Below are 19,464 nucleotides of genomic sequence, written 5' to 3' on the forward strand. Positions count from 1 at the left end.
TATAAATATAAGTCCTGGATCTATTAATACATTTAGAAAACATTCATTAACTATTTACTTCATAGAGTGATGTGTTAGGAGCATATTGGAACTATCAGAAAGAAAAATATACCAATATATATACCCTTATATACTTGCTATAATGGAGATATTTTAAAAAGATAATGGGGCAGAGGAGATAGAGTATCTGACGGTGTTGAGTGCAGTTAGGGAATGCATCCAGGAATTACCATCTAAACTGAGACTTGAAGATTGTAAACTATTTTGTTGCTTGGACAGGTGTCTCTTGGGTCAGTAATGGTTAAACATCAAATTTCCAGTTGCATTTAATTTGGACTTTAGAGTAGAGTCAGTGGTTGCATTATCTAATATTGTGATTTTTGTGAGGAAAGGAAGGAGGAGAAGAGTATTGATGGTAAAGGTGAGAGAGTGATCAAATGGACTATGAACTCCAAGCTAGGAGGAAAAGTCCATTTCTCTCTAATAAAAAGCACTCAGACACGAAGAGTTTCCTGGATTGGCTCACAGGAACGACTGATCAAGTGTGGCTCAGAGAAGTCTGCTTAGAAGTTCTTTAATATCATCATTGAGAAATTTAGGGAAAGTTATGAAAATCCAAATTTCTGGCTCCTCTTAGGTACTTACTTACTGATCACGTAGGTATTGGGCACTTTTCAGAGCACTTTGTACACTTTGTGCATATTAACTTTTTAAATTATTAACCAGTATGATGTATCTGTTTCCTTTATCTTACTGATAAGAGAACTGAGGCTCACTGGTTAAGTAACCCAACCAAGGATATTTAACTAGTAAGAGGCAGAAGTGGGATTTGAACCCAAGTAGTCTGGCTAGAGATCCAGTTTCCTTAATTCCTAACCTGTACCGGCAACATTAGGCCACAAATCATTATGGTAGTGATGTCTTGAAGCTCAGTCATTAGCTGCCCCCTATAGAAGGAAACATGATTATTCCATTTTACCTCGCTACAGCTCTGGTATAGAGGGCCGAATATGTGTGTGGGATGAGGGCAGGAGTAGTGGTTAGGACATGATGCACCTAACTCATAAGTAGATAGAAATATGATTTATTCGCCAAGGGGAAATGACCTTTTTTTAATTCAGTGGTCTTGTGACACTCGTCATAGTAGTAGTTTATTTACTCTGTTTACTGTATCCAAGACACTGTATTAAATGCTTTACATATATTCTCATTTAATATTTAATTAAATGCAACATCCATAAATATTAAAATTATAAGGTTGTTTGTAGGGGGGTAAATGAGATACTCTGTATTAAGTTATTGTGTAGTTGTACAACTAGTTCTGCCTAAATTACAATGTTCTTTGTAACAAACATTTGCTTTCCTCAGGAAATAGTTTTCCAAGACATATATAAAGATAGTATTTGTAAAGGTAAAAGAATAAAAGTTGGATGGATCAAAAATGTACTGTGGTGTCAGTATTCAGTAAGCCATGGGATTTTGCTGAATGCATTTTGGGGGGGTAATTTACATGTACTGTTTAATACATTTCTCATGCTAAACAGATTTCCTTCAAGTCTATTGAAAGTATCACTCGCTTTTGTTGGGGGATGCTGATTGCTTATCTTATGTGTGTGTTACTGTTTGTTTCTTTTTTCTCCTCTAGGTACTTGATGAAGAAGCAGAAGTTTTTATAGTCAAAATGTGGAGATTATTGATATATGAAACAGAAGCCAAGAAAATTGGTCTTGTGAAGTAAAACTCTCTTTACACTTAAGAGTTCCATTTCAGATACCATCTTTCCCATCCTTCAAAGGACTTTGAATTTTTCTTTGTCTTCAAAGACATTTGCAAGATCTGTAATTTTTTTTTAATGTAGAAAATGTGAATTTTTTTTGTCCTCCAATTCGTTGATGCCTTGTGTACTCTCTTGGTTGTAAAGACATCTGAATCCTACTTTGGTTCTCTTTATACTCACCAGGTACAAATTACTGGTATGTTTTATAAGCCGCAGCTACTGTACACAGCCTATCTGATATAATCTTGTTCTGCTGATTTGTTCCTTGTAAATATTAAAATGACTCCCCAATTCTTTTGCAGAATTGCACTTAATATTGAACTGTACTGTAAAGGAACCAACACGAACAATTTTAATTGAAAGAATACCAGTCCTTCCTTCCCTATTTGATCAGAATTGGCAAGCTTTCATGAAGGCATGAAATTAATTTTTGAAATTAGAGTGCGAAAATTAGCAGACCATCCATTCCTACTGTATCTGTATGAATGTGTTTGTGTGAATGTATATATAAAAGTGTTACTTTGCCCTGATTTGCTTTGGAGGGCTCCCGTAAACATTTCCTAACTGAAGAATAGAATCGTAAAGGAAACGTGGTGTTGTGCCAACCCAAATGTCTGGGATAATTAGGTTATTAGTCTCCCAGAGCATGGTATTCTTTTCTGGCAAGCAACAGTCTGTTGAATAGCATGGGGTTCTCCTGTTGATAGCTGGCTGCTTCAGCCTCTCTTTTTAAGGGACTGTGAATCACTGATCCCCTGCCCCTCAATTTCATTGTGCAGAGATGAGTCAGATCCTTAGATTCTGGAGAGCTTTATTTAATGCATTTTTGCACTAATTGGTCTTTAGCTTAATTTTGGTGTACCCCTTTTGTTGGGAAAAAAATGGAAAAGCATAAATGAGGGAAAAAAAACTTGAGAAACAAAAGATAAAATTAGGCCATTTGACAGACTAGGAAAATTTGACAAAATATACTAGGAATTCAGCATGGCATTTTACGTTTACATCTTATTTCTAAGGATAAAGTAAATCATTTAAGGCAGTTACCACTAATTTTTTGTTTTTGTTTTGATAAAGGGTTTATAGCTTGTGCTTGTGTATATACACACACACTTTGTTTACCTCTGCTCATCAAAGTTTGAAAATATACTGATGTTGTTAGAGACATACATTTCTTTATTGTAGATCAGAACTTCACCAGGGAGCAAAATTACCTGAAAACGTAACGAGTTTTAAACAGTTCTTAACAGAGTAGGTGTGGCTATTACCATGTCTGAGTATTTATTTAAAAGAAAAATAAAGATTTGGTGGCGGTGGGGGGATGTTAAAAAGCATAACTGAGCTTGAGTTATTAGATTTTTTTACATCTTAAAGAGGACATTTGAAAACACTGTTCTTAATATTGGACCATGACATGGTTCTATTATGTAAATATTTCAAATATTAAAAATGTATATATTTGATCTTGGGGACTCATTCTTTCAGAGTCTTATTAAATAAATGGCATCATGCTGTAATTGTGCAGTGCATACTAGAAACTTAACTTGAAAATATGGGCTAAATTAATTTTTATGAATATTAGTGACTGAAGGGCAAAGAGGATATTACCTAATTTTAGATTACTCTATATGTCTATGGAGATATCTCCTTTTAGTGTTATAATATAAATTCTGGTTTCTCAAGGGAAAATTTCAGAAACATGCTCCTTGCCATTTACAAATTAATTTACTAGCCTTTTTTCAGATTCATCCTCACCCCAACACCTTGTTTGAGCAGTTTATCATGTCTGTCTTCTCTTACCATATTACTACTTCTAAAGCATGTTAGGTTGTTTTTGTTTAACCAAAATTAGCATGAAGGTTTATTCAGATGGATTTAATTTCCCTTGCTTTGTTCTCTTCTGCTCTTTCACAGTATTTATCTTATAGGGCGGGTATCTGAAACCCTTGAGGATATACATCGTCTACTGCATAACACTTCCAGTGAGATTTGCCTCAGGATCCCAAGTTCATACATTAACATTTCTGCAGCAGAGCGGGAATGATCAGTCACTGGGTTAAAGACCATTACATTAGTAGCTTAATGTCAGTTCAAGTCAGGTTTTGCCACTAACCTTAAACTTTAAGGTTTTCAGAGTTTGTTTTTCAGATTTGCATATAAAGAATTAGACATGTATAAACTGGCATATTCTAGTGTTTGGGAGAATACACATAAGAAAATTTCTACTAAGTTGCATGAACTTTCTGGGTTGCAGTCATCATTTGCCCATAGCCTAATTTCAGTTTTGGGAACCTTAGATAATCCATATTACCCATTCAAGTTATAAAATTATACAAAAATTTGGCAGAAAACCAATATGCTTTTTCGTCATTTGACCCTCTAAATAATTTAAAATATGTACATCTGTTTACAGGAGGAAAGATAAGTTATTTGAAGTAGTTTCTTTAATCAAACTTGAATGCCTGTTTAAATCACCTGATGGAATCTTGTTAGAATACAAACTGATTTAGTAGGGCCAGGATGGGGCCTTAGGATGATGATGATGCCAGTGCTAACTGATCCAAGGACTACGCTTTGATTAGCAGTTTAAGGTACCTACTCAGTACTAGTATTTTATCCTAAAAGACTACATAAATGCTGCTTAATTTTCAAGTAGATTTTAAAGGGAAAAACATTTTTGAGGCAAACAGATACTTTGTTCATGAATATAAAATAATCTTCCAAAAATGCCTGAGAACTCAATATTATAGGCTTTATTCCTAGCCAGCCCCAGAACATTTTCTCCTTAGAGAACTTTATGTTGTTACTTATTCTGAATCTTACAGTGCTTCCTGGTAAACCTATGTAATAGTAGAGGCTAATGGTTTTGTGGAGAGTTGCTGTTTCAGGTACTCATCAGGCACAAATACTAGGTATGGTGGAAAAATTGAAAAAACAGCTTGAGAGTCAAACTGGACTAAACACTGTTATTTTCTTCTTTCATATGAAGTAAAAAACTTATGCAAATAAATGTAAGTAGGTATACAATGTGTATATGAGGCTTATTTACCCAACTCTAAGACTGCAGAATGGTTTGGTGTCAAAATGGTTACAAATTTGTTTAGGTTATATTTCATCTTTTTATTAACAGTATGAATTGAGAAATAGTTTTTGTTCAGCAAAAGATGGTGAATTTGACTTGTGAAAGCCACTGGTTATAAAGGATATGAGAAGGAATCCCAAATAGCCAAACAGTCTAGATGTCAGGAAGAAAATAGGAAAATTCATATGTACGTTTCAAACTGAGGAACTATTAACATACTGTAGATCAGAGTGAACTTATTTTTTATAAACGTGGATTTTTTTTTGAAATGTACTTATATTAACATTGAAATACTTATTTGCATTTGCTTACATTTTCATCTTAACTGACTGATCATTACCTTTCATTCTATTACTTAACTCATGTGCCAAATTAGGAATGGCAATCTAACATGCCCAAGAAGATAATTTCCATAAACAAAAATGAATAAAAATTCTCAAGCCATGTTTGAATTAAATGACACTTCCAAGTCTGTTTACTCTGCCACATTAAATATTAGTTGGATCGATGACTTGGATCATTGTGCGCCAGATACTTAGGTTTGGAGATTACAAAAATAAGACAGATTTTCAGCTCTATGGAAGTTCACCATTTAGGAAGACTGGTTCTTAAATTTGGAGTCCAAGAATCCCAGCTGGCATTTGTTTAAAATACAGTTTCCCGCCCACCAGAAGTTTTGATTCATTAGGTAGGGGGTGTATTTGCAATTTTAATTAGCATCCTCTTGATTGTGGTGCGGCTGATTCACATTGAGAGGTGTTATAAATAGGCACCACAGGGAAATGAAAGAAACGTTAGTCTTAAGATGCCATCGCTTGTAGGCCAAGAGAAGCACACGCCGAGCTCAGTTTACATAGAAACTTGGTCCTCCCCTCAGCACTGGTCTCAAATCCCTGACAACCTCGACCCCTGCTGGCACTCTGGGCGGGTTCCTCCGGGTGGGAGGCTGGCTGGAGCGCAGGGTTTCTCCAGCCATCTTAACACGCCACCGGAAGCCCTGCCCCTTTCCCTGGGCTCCGCCCTATCCCTCTAGGTCCCACCCCTCCGCAGGCAGAGCTCCAACGACGCCAGAGCCGGAAATGACGACATGGGTGAAGCCTTTTGGGCGGGGTCTGGACCCGTCAGCTCCAAAGGCTGCGACTTCACATCGGAAACAAAACAGCGGCTGCTGGTAAAGGAACCTCAGCTGTGAGCGGTCGGCGTCTGCGAGGAAGGAGTAGGTGCGTGATGGGGAGTCCGGGGAGAGAGGAAGGCGTCCGTTATCCAGTGTCGACACAGGCGGCCGCGGGAAGGGTCCGGCTCTTTGTCGCCGCCGGGGCGGCGGAGCCGGTGTCCTCGAGGATGGGAGCGGGGCGCGGCCGGGCGGAGACAGAGGAACCCCGTGTGGGAAACAGGAAGGGGCGACCAGTTATTTCATGAGTTCCAGGCGAGGCGCGCGGTCAGGTTAAAGAGAGTACCCTTCCGAGCCTCGGTCCGGAAATGCTGGTGTCCCGAAGATATCTCAGGGCGCAGGTGCCTTGGGCTGGGATTGACCGTCTTGACTCGAATAGAGCAGGAGAAAGAGGAAGCGCGTTGCGCTGTCTGGTTGAGCAACTGGTGAAACTCCTCGCCTCGTGCTTTGAGTCTGCCCTTGTAAAGGGGAAGCTAGTGGCACTCAGGGCTAACTTTGTTATGTCTCACATCCAAGAGGAAAACGGAGTCTGATGCTTTTACCTTGATCGGCACTGTCATGAGTCATGTATGTCCGATGCTTTGCATGTGTCTTAGATACTTGCTTTTTATTCTTGCTTAGTTTCTTTTCAAATGAATATCTGCTTCTCTGGTAGGAAAGTAATAATCCTAAAGTATTACTTGCTTTGTTTGGACAAAATGAATAAAATATTCAAGGTTTACTATGGATGATAAGAATAGTGTGCAGTAATGTGGCATATATAATAACTATATGGCAGAACACATTGTAAAGGTCATAACATTCTCTGAAGTTTGAGGCAGGTAGAGATCACATCTGGTTAAGGGAATCTTGTTATTTGAATCATCTTTTGTAGTGGAAAGGTTTTCACTCTTGGAATTAAAGAAAGGAAGACATTATAACCATAGGGTGTACTACAAACAGGGGCCCTCTGAATCTTAAGCGTCCAGTAATTCAGTCTGAACATTAAATAACTTGTGAAGGACAATAAAACAGGAAAGTAGATTGGAGCCTGTTGCATTTGGCTAATTTCAGTCACCTGTAAAAGCCTATTTCAGTTCTTAATTCATTTGCAGAGTTTAACCAACTTAAGCCCCACCCACATATAATAACAAGCCTTTAACAATGTAAAAAGAGGCCTATATTGAATGCATGAGTTCCTCCCCACCCCCACCCCCAGGAAAAAAAAAACATAATAGACATGGCATCTGTCATCTGGTTTTCCATTCTTCTATTTCTTGTTCTTAAGGAGACCACAGAATGGAGATGATTGCTGAATTTTAAGTTAATGGCTGTTACTAGTTTTAGACTGCTGCATGAATTTCCATTTGTGGAGAACTGGAGGATTGGAATTGGTCTCTGAGAATCCTAGCAGAAAAGATAGAACATTTATCCGTTACCAAAGCATATGTGGTTCTCTTCCTCTCTCTCAAACCAGGTTCCCTTTGCTCATCCTCTTCAACTATTATATCAGATTATAGGAAGAAACTTCTCTCTAAAATAGTCTGAAAAATCTTTCAAAGACCCCTAATAATACTGCTTCTCCTTCATGTGATACATGCCAGGCAGATTTGGAAGGTGTTATCAAAGTTGTGGTCAGAACTTTACGTTAATCTGGTAGTTGGGGCTAGAATGGATAAGAGAATTGACCTAACTTTGCATATCCAGGTGAAATATAATGAGAGTTTGATCTTCAGTGGTAGCAGAGGCTTAGAACTGAGGGAAAACATGACTAGGACCTCGCAGCCAATTAAAGAGCAAGGAATGACTAAAGTTGAGAAGGAGGTTTTCAGTTTAGAGAATGGGGGAGACGATCTCACAGAAATAAGGAAGTTAGGAGCAAAGAACTATTCTAGAGAGGAAGATGAGGAAGTGCTTTGGAAGTATCACTTTGAAAGTGCAAATAGGTGAAAATGCCCCTTGGACAGGCCTGGAACTGTAAACGGGAGAGTCACTTAAATAGACTTGCCAGTTGATATAGGAGCGTAGAGGAGACACCTAAGGAAAGAGAAGGAAAGGAGCCCAGGCATACTCTTAGGAACACTTATAATGAGGGGATGGAAGAAGAGCCAGGAACCAGCTGAGGAGAATGAGTGGCAGGAGGAAAACTTCATAGTGCATTGTTACAAAAGCTGAGGAAGGGAGGGAAGCTTCAGGAAGGAAAAGGTTGTCAGGGATTTTCAATATCAGGCCTGGTGTAGCAGAAAGAACTGAAGATTTAGAGCACTACTGTCCAATAGAAACATGATGATGTGACCTACAAATGTTAATTTTAAACTTTCTAGTAAACAGATTTTTAAAGGTAGAAAGAAGGAGGTAAAATTTGAATACCATTTAATGTAACCCAGTACATCTAAAATTTTTTTATTTCAACATTGTAATTAATATAAAAATGTTCTTATCTGTCTTCCCCTCTAAGTAGTAAGCTCTTTAAGTAAACAAGCATTATTTGATTCAACAGCATCCTTAGCACGTATCACAGCGTCTGGTTATGTAGAAGAAAACCCAATAAGTGTTTGTTGATGAAAGGGCATAATGTTCGGTTTTCACAATGCCTAGTACAGTTCCTTAAGTTGATCTAAAGCAAAAGAGAATGCAAGCATTGCTGAGTATAACCAATGAATTACAAAGTAATTAGATTTGAGTATTAACTTTTTCATTAAAGATTAGATGTATTCTTCCCATTTCCACAGTGAATTTGAGACAGTGACTCAGGGTAATCATACCTTGTATGTAGAGTTATTGAAATGAAATATTTGGAGGGGACATTCTTTATAATTTTACACATATTGATAATATAGTCCCATAGTTATTATTCTGAAATCCAAAAGCCCTTGAAAAAACTGAAAGGCTTTTCATAATTCATTTGACAGCAAAAATCTAACCTGAACCTACTTATGTAATTTAAAACTACTTAATATGTTTCATTATATATTTATTAATTTGTTCGATTTTGCGATTCTAAGACCCCGAGGGGACATTATAAAACATATGGTGTTTGCATCATATTACCTTTATAAAAGCAAAAAAAAAAAAAAAATGAATTCTAAACACTTTTAGTAAGTTCTAAGGGTCCCAGATAAAATATTTTGGATTTGTTCATTTTCATTGCATCTTCTGAGCCCACATAACCATTATTATTTAAAAACAACTACGAAAGCTCTATATATAACAGACTTCCCCAAAATTCAGTGTCTTAGAGCATGTGTTCTCACCCGAGGCTCTGCTTCAACGTGTAGGTGTGTGGATCAGCTAGGACAGTTTTGCTTCACGTGTCTTATTCTGGGGCCTTGGCAGAAGGGGCAGTGGCTACCCACAGTAAGCTCTTTTTAAGGCAACAGCAGAAGTACAAGAAGGCAAGGCCCATGGCATAAGCACAATTCAAGTGTCTGCTTGTGCCACAAATGCAAGATCCCATTGACCAAAGCAAGTCATATGATGTGCCCAAAAGCCTGGGGTGGGTAGTAGACTGCACCCATCTTGAGGCCAAAATAAGTCACAGAGCCAAGCCAACATCACTGCAGAGGGGAAGTATATTCCTCCCTTGGGGTACTGGGAGAAGGAGTGAATATCTGCTGAATAATAATCTAATCTATCACAGATGGTTCACAGAAGTAGAGTGGGATAGAAGGAGGGAAAAATATCACCAAATATGCTATCACTCACTATCTTTGCTCTTTTTAGTGTCTACCACTTTCACAGAGCCTCTTGTAGGGCTGGGGAAATGATTTTGCTCCTAGTCTAAAATTCAGAGGAGTCTTTCTAGGATGTACTCCTGAAATTTTAAGTTAGTTTCAAATTATTTTTGATTAATTTTGGGCATTGAATACATTTATTGTTGGATATGATCTTTTAAAACCTCAAATAGAGGCTCTCCAAGCCCATCCATATAATTAGAGCTCAGGCTTATTGTCCAGGAAAACACTGTCAAAGTAACATTGAAGCTGATTAAATACTTTTGTGGAAAATATAACAAATCACAAGCTCATTTTGGCACTTGAAAACTTCTTAGCATTACAATACAAAGATACTTTTGAAAATAACTTTTTGGTAGTTTTCTAAGTGAAGGAGAAACTAGTCAAGTGGCTAGAGTCATTAAAACAAGGCATAAGCCGTTTGTGCTAGAGAAGATCATGATTAAAAAAAAAAATCTCCATGAACATGTTTGCTTCTGTGGAGTACAGATTTTGTTTATATTTATCTCTGAAGGTGAAGGAAGAAAATGGTATCTATAATTAAGTGAACATGTTACAAGAGTTTAAGGGTTAGATGTTGCCTTGGGATATAGTGAGAAAGATGTACTTTTTTGTTGATGTTTCCCTTAAATGGGATTTTTAATAAACTTATTTTGCAATTCTAAACATTGCTCCAGTTATACTTTTTGATGTGCTGATTGATAGAAGGTTTTCTGGTTAGGTGGATTTTTCTGTTCAGCACATCTAGTCCTAGAGGTTATTTGTATTCTCCTGGGGCTTGTTTAGCTCTGTGTATAATAGAAATTTTAGTTGTCCATCAAAGAACAATTTCTTTTGCCTTTTATGTGATTGAGCAAGTGTCTTGAGAAAAAGGAATTGGATGGCAGTGAATTCAGGTATGCTCAGTCAGTCTCAGAAAATCTTTAACAGGTAGCCAGAGAGAGGAAACACTAAAATCTACTTTTGTCCCTATTCCCACTCCTTCTGCAATCTAGGTCACATGAAAAATTCTTACTCCTCAACAACTGTCTTGTTCTCAAGATACTGGTCAGAATGTTATAAAGCCTGCTAGTGTCTTTTGCCACACCGCCTGAACAGTGGGGTCATTGGCCTTCTCCATGGAGTCATCAATTGTTTTCAGCTGTTACTGGACCAGAATCAAATCTGGCTTTGCCTGTTCCCTTCTTGGTACCAACAATGTTTGTTTGTTCACCAGGCCTGACTGAAGACCTAGCTTAACCCTGTTGCCTGCCTCTGCTTCCTACTGAGCTCATGTAAAGAGCAGCTCTTCCAGGAATGGTGCCCTCCCTATAACATTGTGATCTTCAAAGCATCCGTGGAGGCCTGAGCTTTCTCTGGGTGAACCGGAAATGATCTGGGCTGGGCATCAGAAGACCTAGGTTCTGGAACTGGTGTTACTTACCCCATAATCGTGTACTGGCAAATTCTTTTACTTTTCCTGATCCTTAGTTTTTCACACATAAATATGGATGGATATGCCTTTGAAAATAGTATTGAGATATGCTAAAGTGACTACTATATTATTAATGATCCTTTTAAGATTTGTCCGTCTGAGAAAGCTTCGGTATGATAATCAGTTTCTGTGGTTTCTTATAATAACTGAACAGATCCTGTAAGCATAAGGCTAATAATGGAAACTACTAAAAATCAAAATGACCAGATTCTCATAGTTTATCTTTAAAAAATAAATAAATACTAGGACTGTGTATTAGGAATGTTTTTGGCACTTAAGTTTTTAATTTATAGTTGAACCAGTTATTGAAGCTTAAGATCTCATTTACTTCTAAACAGTAGTTTTACTAGTAATGAAAATCAGCTCACAATGTTTTAATGTTCATTATTGTAAACTCGTAAAGGGCAGGGATGGAGTTTTACACAGAGGCAACATAGTGTAATATGTGAGCCTTTGCTTTGCTCCTTTGTTTACTCTTGGGCAAGTTAGTGAACTTCATGTGCCACATTATTTTCATCGGTAGAATGGATAAAGTGAGCATAATTAAAACTTCTCAGTGACTGTCTCTGAGTTTTGATATAAGTAGACAGCCAGTGAACTCCTATTTAGTAAATGGACAATCACTTTTCTTCTCATTTTTACCTGAAATCTAGAAGCATAGGTCACAACATTTACTTTGAATATTTAGAAAATATAACTGTTCTATTGGAATCCACCTCTCTTTTAGGTAAGCTAGCATACATATTGCCAAAGTCTTAATTTTATCTATTTTGAAAGACAGAACCATCTACGGCCATGCTACCCTGAACAAGCCCAATCCCATCTGATCTTGGAAGCTAAACAGGGTCAGACCTGTTTAGTACTTGGATGGGAGACCACCTAGGAAGACAAGGTGCTATAGGTGTAAAAAATAAAAAAATAAAAATAAGGAATTGTGAGATGACAAGGTCCTTGCAATCTGTGAGGTCAACCAAGGGGTGCCTCGCCTTAAAAAAAAAAAAAAAAAAAGACCATGTATGAGTAACCCTAAATATAGGTTTACTCCCACAAAATCTATTTAAATGTTTTAGTTGAAGTATATGGAAATGTACACACATCATAGGTGTGTATATAGCTCAGTGCATTTTCAGACTGAAACCCGTGTGTAACTAGCACTCAGATCAAGAAGCAAAACAATCCCCTCAAAAGCTTCCCATGTACCCCCTTCCAATGAATTGTCCCCACAAAAGTATTGCCTCTGTTTCTATTTTTAATTCACTTTATTTTTTAAACAAATTTACACTAATTATATTTTCTTTAGTTAATTTGCAATGTTTTGATCCCACGCCAGCTGATTGTAGGCTGACGGGGAATAAGGGGAGGGGAGGAGAAAGATAGACATGGTATATAAAAGCATGTAAGGTAGAATGGAAAGCATACCTTGGTTAAAATTTTGTCTTGATTCGAATGAGCCAAATATAGGTAATTAAGGGTTGATTTGAACTCGATACCTTTACTAGAGGAAAAAGTCGCTTAATGTGTTTTTTATGAAAAATCATTAGAATAAAAAAGCAAATTTGGAGGGTAGAGGATCGTGAAAATGACAAAATACTTTCATGTAAATATGTACATGGTAATATTTTAGATACTATATATGAATTAGAATATTGTTTAGGTAGGGAAACAGACTTCTTCTTTTATACTTCTGAAGACTTACTGTGAAAAGGAAAGTTGAAGTCCTAAAGAAAGAACTGGCTGATGGAGATTAAGGAAGGACAGGCAAATGAAGAAGTGGCCCCCAGGAGGGTGAACTCCGGGAGAGAGTGATGTATGTATATAAGGCTGTGCCAGGATGCGAAGGAGAGGCCTGAGGCTGGGAGTCAGGAGTCTGTGACTTTTTTGCTGGTCTGACCAATTATGTGATTTTTAAGCAAGCCGCTGAACTTGAATCTCCTTCTGCTTTTGTGAAATACATATGTTGTCTCTTTCCCCCGTGTCTTGGGGCATTGTGGTAAGGATTAAATGAGATGATAGAATTTTGTAAAATTAAAAGCATTGGATAAATAGTTTTATGGAGATGTAAAAATTAGATTGGATTGGTCAGCACAGAAAAAGGGTGTTGGCGAGAACATTCTTTAAGATTATTCTCTAAATCTGAAATCATGAAGTGTCTTTGTGATGGAAAATATTTGGTTTCTCAAGTAGGTTTACTCATTATGAAGAGGTATCTTGAGTTGATAAAAGTTTGTCAGTTGAAGGTCATGGCAAATTAATAAATTTGTGGTTTATAAACTGGTCTTATTTGATTGATGTGAATGGATTTACTAGGAGTTGACCATCTCTGAGTGAGTGATCTGGTAAAATCCTATTTCAGACCTAATCCGGGAGCCTTCAAGTGACAGCAGCCTGCAAGGTCCTTAGAAAGCTTGGCCTGGACGGGGACACATGAAAGAAAGGTTTGTTTTTGCTGAAAGTATTTTATGAAAGTGTTTAAGAATAAAAGTATAATTGTAATGCACAAATAATTATTTTCTTTTTCTCTTTTCAGAACTCTAAGAGGCTTTGTTTTCTGTGAAAAGATATTTCTGTATAGTTGCTCCAATGACAGAGTTACCTGCACCCTTGTCCTACTTCCAGAATGCACAGATGTCCGAGGACAACCACCTGAGTAATACTGCACATAGCCAGGTACAGTGTCAGCCTCTGCAACTGCCTTTGCCAAACTGGATTCAGTGATACCTCTCCCTCACCTCCAAGAGAGGCTGAGGGGGTTGAGCAGGCTCCCTCAACTTTACCAAATTCATGAATTTTTCTGAACTTCAGCTGACGGCAAAGCATTGTACCTTTTGCTGCTTGGGACACAAGGCTGTGTGGGACATGGGTTCCTCCCTGGCTCAGATACCACCTCTTTCATTGAGGCCTTCTCCAATTTCCTCCGCTAGTAGTTTGCCTGTCTTGCTCTTATTCTTTTATAGGCAGAGTACATTTTAATTATTTTTATTTTTTCAGTTCCTAGCATAGCTCCTGACAGTGCTCAATCAACGTTTAATGACAGAATGCATGATGATGAATGCAAGGCTACATATAGAAGTCCTAGGAGAATTCAAAGGAGAGAATCAGGAAAGCAGTGTAATCTGTGGCTCGGGGCACAACGACTTCCCTGGCTACATAGATATCAAATCTGCCTGCAACCATTAGCTAATCATTACAGATTGAATGTGGCTTCCACATGTGACCTGTGAGATGGTTGGGGAACAGGTAGGATTTTTAGAGGTAGAGACAGAATGGGGAAAAAGATAAGGCAGCTATAAGCTATGCAGGGTGTGTCAGGGCACAGGGAATCAGACTTTTTCCTATTTCAACCAGAGGGCAAAACCAGTGGTGGAAGATACCAGAAAACAGGTTCTGAATCAGTAAAAAGAATTTTCTTGCAATTACTCTGTGTCTGAAACAGTATGGACTGCCTTGTAGGCTAGTGTGTGCTTGTTACTAAAAGCAGTCACAAAGGCTGGAAGACTACCAGCCTAATCTGCAGAGGGTTAGTCCATGGAATGAGCAATGAACTAGGTGGCCTGGAAGTTTGCTTCATACTCTGAAGATCTAGAATTCCAATTAAGGGTCAAAATGTGAGGAGGAAGTCTTCACAAAGAAGACTTTGAGAGATAGGTAGAATTAGAATAGAGCAAACTAGGAAGCCAATACTGATAGAAGAAATAATACCAGTGGAGGAAAAATTTTCCTAAAATATAAATTGATAGGGAGGCCATATCCAGAGATATAATGTCAACAAAGGCAGATCACTCTGTATTGCTGCAACATTTTTAATCTAGTGAAGTCAAGTTAAAATGAATATCAAGGGAAGCCCTGAAAGGGAACACAAGCTGTAAACATGTATGTAGCATGAGAGGTGTGTGGGAGAAGGTAGGGACTTTGTACCTTGTGCCTTGGTACTCGGTTGATAAAGAGGTGTTACAGACACTGATATTTGTGGCAACACATTTGCTCTTCTGTGCATCAGCAGCTTGGTTCACTCTTTTTTGCTATTCCCTACCAATAGCTTTTTGAAAAATTAGGTTGGGGCCGGATTTTGAAGTTCTTTGGATACAGGATGTGAACATTTGGATGCTACAGACTTTGTACTCATTTTTAAACTGTTACTTCAGAAGAGGGAGTGGGAAAGTGGGAACAGCCTAGTCGGGTCTCTGGGTACCCCTTCCTTAACCAGAGCAGCTCCTCTTTATTTACACATTAATCTTTTCTGGATCCCTTGAACAAGATTCCACAACTAACAAGTTTTGAAAAAACAGTTATTTGTAATTCATTTGACCAGAACCCTGCAAAGGCATCCTATCTCCAAATAAAATCTATTTTGTGAGGTCTTAACTTTTCCCTCCACCCGCCCCCATCTCTGTCTTAGCTCTTACCACCGACTCCCTCACTCACTGCTTCCTCAATTCTGCCTCTGAGCTCCTGGTTATTCTCCTCTTTTCAGATGGCTCCCTTCACTTCCTTCAAGTCCACCTCATGAGTCACCTTATCAGTGGGGCCTTGCCTTCCATGGTTTCCTCTCCCTTCTCTGCTTTATGGCACTCCCTATACCTTTATACTGCTTTCCTTGTGCTAGTATTTCTAGCATAGTATCTGTTTACTTGTGGATTTTGTTTACCTGCCTCCCCCTGCTGTGAGCTGCTTGAGGCCAGCCAGGTACATAATCTTGTTCACTCCTATATCCCCAGTTCTAAGAACAGGGCTTAACAGGCACCTGGTGAGCTCTCCACTGTTAATGTAGTGCTATTTATATCCCTCACACTGAAGCTTTATGGGGCTTTCATGATATTATTTTTTTTGCCTTTCTTTACACCCTAGCGACTGATAAATAAAATATCCTCTTGAAATAAAGGGTGTTACAGAGGAGGTACAATTGACATGGGCTTTTTATTAATAATTACATGTGTTCATAGTTTAGTTTTAGCAAGTCTTAGTGGCGCCAGTGTTCTCAGTGGTACCTTCCAGATCGATTAGGGCACCACTGTCTAGACCATCAGGTCTGATTTATTTATTTAATTTGACTCTGCTATTGATAATGTGATATCAAATAAGTTTATCTTTTGTTTATCTCCTTAAAAATGCCTTCTATAACTTACAAAGACCTTCTGTATACATTCTCAAATTTTCCAGTTATGGGATAGATATTGTTCCCATTTTACAGTTTAAATGGTTGTTCAAGATCACATAGAAAATTAAATGACAGACCTGGAACTTAAAACTGTGCTTTCTAATTCCAAACTTGTTGCAGGGTTCTTCCTGTTCTTCCAGCTGTATCTTACCTCAGAAAAATGTAATACTGTAAGGAGATATTCATTGTATGGAGAAAATTCTGAGGAAGAAAAATAGGAAGTCTGTGTATTCATTTTTTCACCAGCGTAATTTTAAAAACCCCAAAGAAAGAGGAAAAGAATCTTACTGTTAAGTTTTTTAGTCATAAAGAAGCCATTGTATAAGTATGTGCTCTGGTTGGTTATGAAAAAATGGGGATAGGTCCTAATTTAAATTGGACATAGATGACTTTTGGTGAATTAATTGAAGCAGCTCTTTTATTTCTCTTGAATGGTGGATTTGTTTAATACAAGAACGTTATCTGGGCCTTTTTCTGTTGTTTGTGATCTCTCATAATCCTTTGGTTTACTTTCACTATACCTATTAAAATAATTTGTAAGGTTTTATTTTTCTGGTGCAAAATTTTGATAGGTAGAGCTCTTTTCTCCTCACTTGTCATAATTCTTTGCTAGAAGTCAGCCTCCATTTCATTTCTGCTAACAGAGGAATATGCTAAAACTAGAGAAGATTGAAAATATAACCTTTAGAATAGTGAAAATGTATATTTTGGTTTGGTATAGACTTGCATCATTTATGTGGATTAGCTGAGACCTTTTTGCTTTTGTAAGATATAAAAAGGTGAATTTTTTGAAGTCTAAAATTTGTTTACATTATATATTAGAGCACTGATTTTCAAACCTTGATGTGCATTGGAATCCCCTGGAAGAATTGTTAATACAAATTCTTCTGGCTCCAAACTCAGAGTTCCTGATTTTATAGGTTTGGGATGGGGCCAGAGAATTTGCATTTCTGACCAATTACTAGATCTTGCCAATGCTTCTGGTCCAGGGACCATAGTTTGAGAACCACTATATTTAAGTAAAGAAATAAAGGAAAAGTGACATTAGAGAAAAACTATTGGATTTATTAATTGAATATTCAGTATTGTCGACATAAGAAACGCCCAAATCTGTAGAGAATTTTAATGAGTTTGAGTCAAACTGACAATTACCAGGAAGCAAAAATCTCAATGGATTGAGAAAATGCCCCAGAGAATGGCAATTTTACAGTTTATTTTATACATTAGAATTAAAGGAGTAGACTTATGGAGGGTTACATGAAATTCACTGGTAGTAGATTAGGGAGGTGGAAGAAAGTGTTCGGAAATCTCACTGAGATCTGATAAGAAGTAAAATGGAGAGACACACTTCTTTTACATTGGTGGGTAAAAGAGAATTGATAATTAACATTTATAGCACATAGAGATGGTATGCAGGAAAGAGGTGGGGGGGGTGGGAGGGGTTCTGTGGCCTCCTGCTCTGGTGCAGAGGTTGTGCCTCGAGGGGTCTAGAAAAGGATTACTCTGACATTCCAAGAGTGAGATATCTTAGATGCAAAAAGACAATAGACAGGCTCACTTAAGGTAACGATTGACCTTTGTCAAGGAAGCTACGGGCCCAGGATATGACTACTTGCCATGACCTTTTTGTTAGCAGTTTTTATGTTCAGACCATTTATGTGGTTACTTTCGGTCTTTCTGAGTTCGTAGGGCCCACCATGCTGGCCTTTCTAAGCTTGTCAGGTTTAGGATTTGGCCCCTTTTTTGTCCATAGTATTTTTATTCATATTATTTTATTCTGACCCAAATTTTCTAATCCTTAAAGAAATAAGTTGTCAATAGCCTTTTTGATTTAGAATGGAAAAAAGTCAGTCATTTATCACCTAAAAAAGAAGCCTTAAAAGAGTAATCCATTGGAAGATCAATAATGATCCTCTCTATAAAGCAATTGCTGAGGAACATTTATGTAAATCCGTTACCATCAGCTGCCAAATTTATAACGATAAAATGTGTCTGGTCATTATAAATGAAGGTCATCTGCAGTATCTTTTCTGAATTCAAAACATTAAATGCAAAGAACTTTATGTTGTTAGCAAATCATAGACTGGTAGCACTAACCTCATTTTCTAGATGATGGTGGTTCATTTTTAGGTATGAGAGATCCTATAAAATTAAACAGAAAGCAAACCTACAAGCTGTTTAAAGTGGTATTTAAGTACTTGGGACCTTGAGGAGAAAAAAATAAATGAAATGAGTGATGTAAATTTAAACCGAATTGGGTTCACAGGCCCAGCCAGCCTTTGATAGTGTTAACTAATGTTTATACTAATGAATTTGTTCTCCCAGTTATGTAAAAATGAAGTAAGGAGAAAAATTCAATCTTGCTGACCTCTCGAGGAACGTGCTTGCTTTTGTATGACAGTAAAGTCAGAAATCTTTGGCACAGATCTTAATAGTTTGTTTAAAAACTCAGGTTCAAGCCTAACACAATAGCCCCGTAAATGTTAAATATTATCTCTAGCCAGTTAACGTTCACTGTTCAGGGAGATGGCAGCCTTCCTTGACGTTAGAGTAATGGTTAAAGCTCTGACTCCAAGGAATCACAAAGCTTGGGCAGGTGCTGGATGGAGTTTTGTGTGTTGGAAACATTGCCTATGATTAATAAATATTTTCAAATTTTCCACATAACTTGCCAGTTCTTCAGTTAAGATACTCTTCTTGTTTTTCCTCCAGTGCAAGCTTAAGAGCCTCACATTTCTAAATGTAAAAATCCAAGCAATAGCCATAAAGTCTCATAGGATTGATACTTTTTCTTAAAATTATTCATTTTAAGTAAGTAAATAATATGCAGACTATAAATATATCAACATAATGGAATACATTGTAACTTTTTAGGCATGTTGACTGTTATTGCATAGGAATGTATGTATGAAATAATATCAGATGGAACAGATACAGTATTTGTGAACATTCATTTTAGCCATGTACATATGTGTGTATGTTGAAAAACATTGCAATTTGTGATGTTATAAGAATAAGTTGTTTTCCTTATAAAATCATCTAAGTTCATATTCAGCCATACAAAATTATAAACTTAAGTATGGTAAAACAACCAT

At 37.4% G+C, this 19,464-nt stretch overlaps 2 protein-coding genes and 1 pseudogene across 3 annotated transcripts in view; all 3 read left to right on the forward strand.

The window, feature by feature from the left end:
- Window positions 1-4,796, forward strand: part of RBM25 (RNA binding motif protein 25) — a 42,933-nt gene extending 38,137 nt beyond the window's left edge. The window contains 1 exon segment of the mRNA XM_025042039.1: window positions 1,646-4,796. Within this exon segment, the coding sequence (XP_024897807.1) occupies window positions 1,646-1,738 (93 nt within the window). The 3' untranslated portion in view covers window positions 1,739-4,796.
- Window positions 4,797-5,917: 1,121 nt separating this feature from the next.
- The window catches only part of PSEN1 (presenilin 1), a 59,526-nt gene continuing 45,979 nt past the window's right edge, over window positions 5,918-19,464 (forward strand). Inside the window, exons 1-3 of one of the 2 annotated variants that reach the window (XM_006925423.3) lie at window positions 5,918-6,076; window positions 13,568-13,649; window positions 13,742-13,881. In XM_006925423.3, coding sequence (XP_006925485.1) covers window positions 13,795-13,881 — 87 coding nt within the window. In that variant the 5' untranslated portion in view covers window positions 5,918-6,076; window positions 13,568-13,649; window positions 13,742-13,794. The remainder of the gene's footprint in view (window positions 6,077-13,567; window positions 13,650-13,741; window positions 13,882-19,464) is intronic. The other variant, XM_025042040.1, reaches the window with a different exon arrangement.
- On the forward strand, window positions 12,000-12,118 carry LOC112473757 (annotated as a pseudogene).

Source organism: Pteropus alecto, unplaced genomic scaffold (genome assembly GCF_000325575.1).
Source record: "Pteropus alecto unplaced genomic scaffold, ASM32557v1 scaffold8, whole genome shotgun sequence".
Lineage (NCBI taxonomy): Eukaryota > Metazoa > Chordata > Mammalia > Chiroptera > Pteropodidae > Pteropus > Pteropus alecto.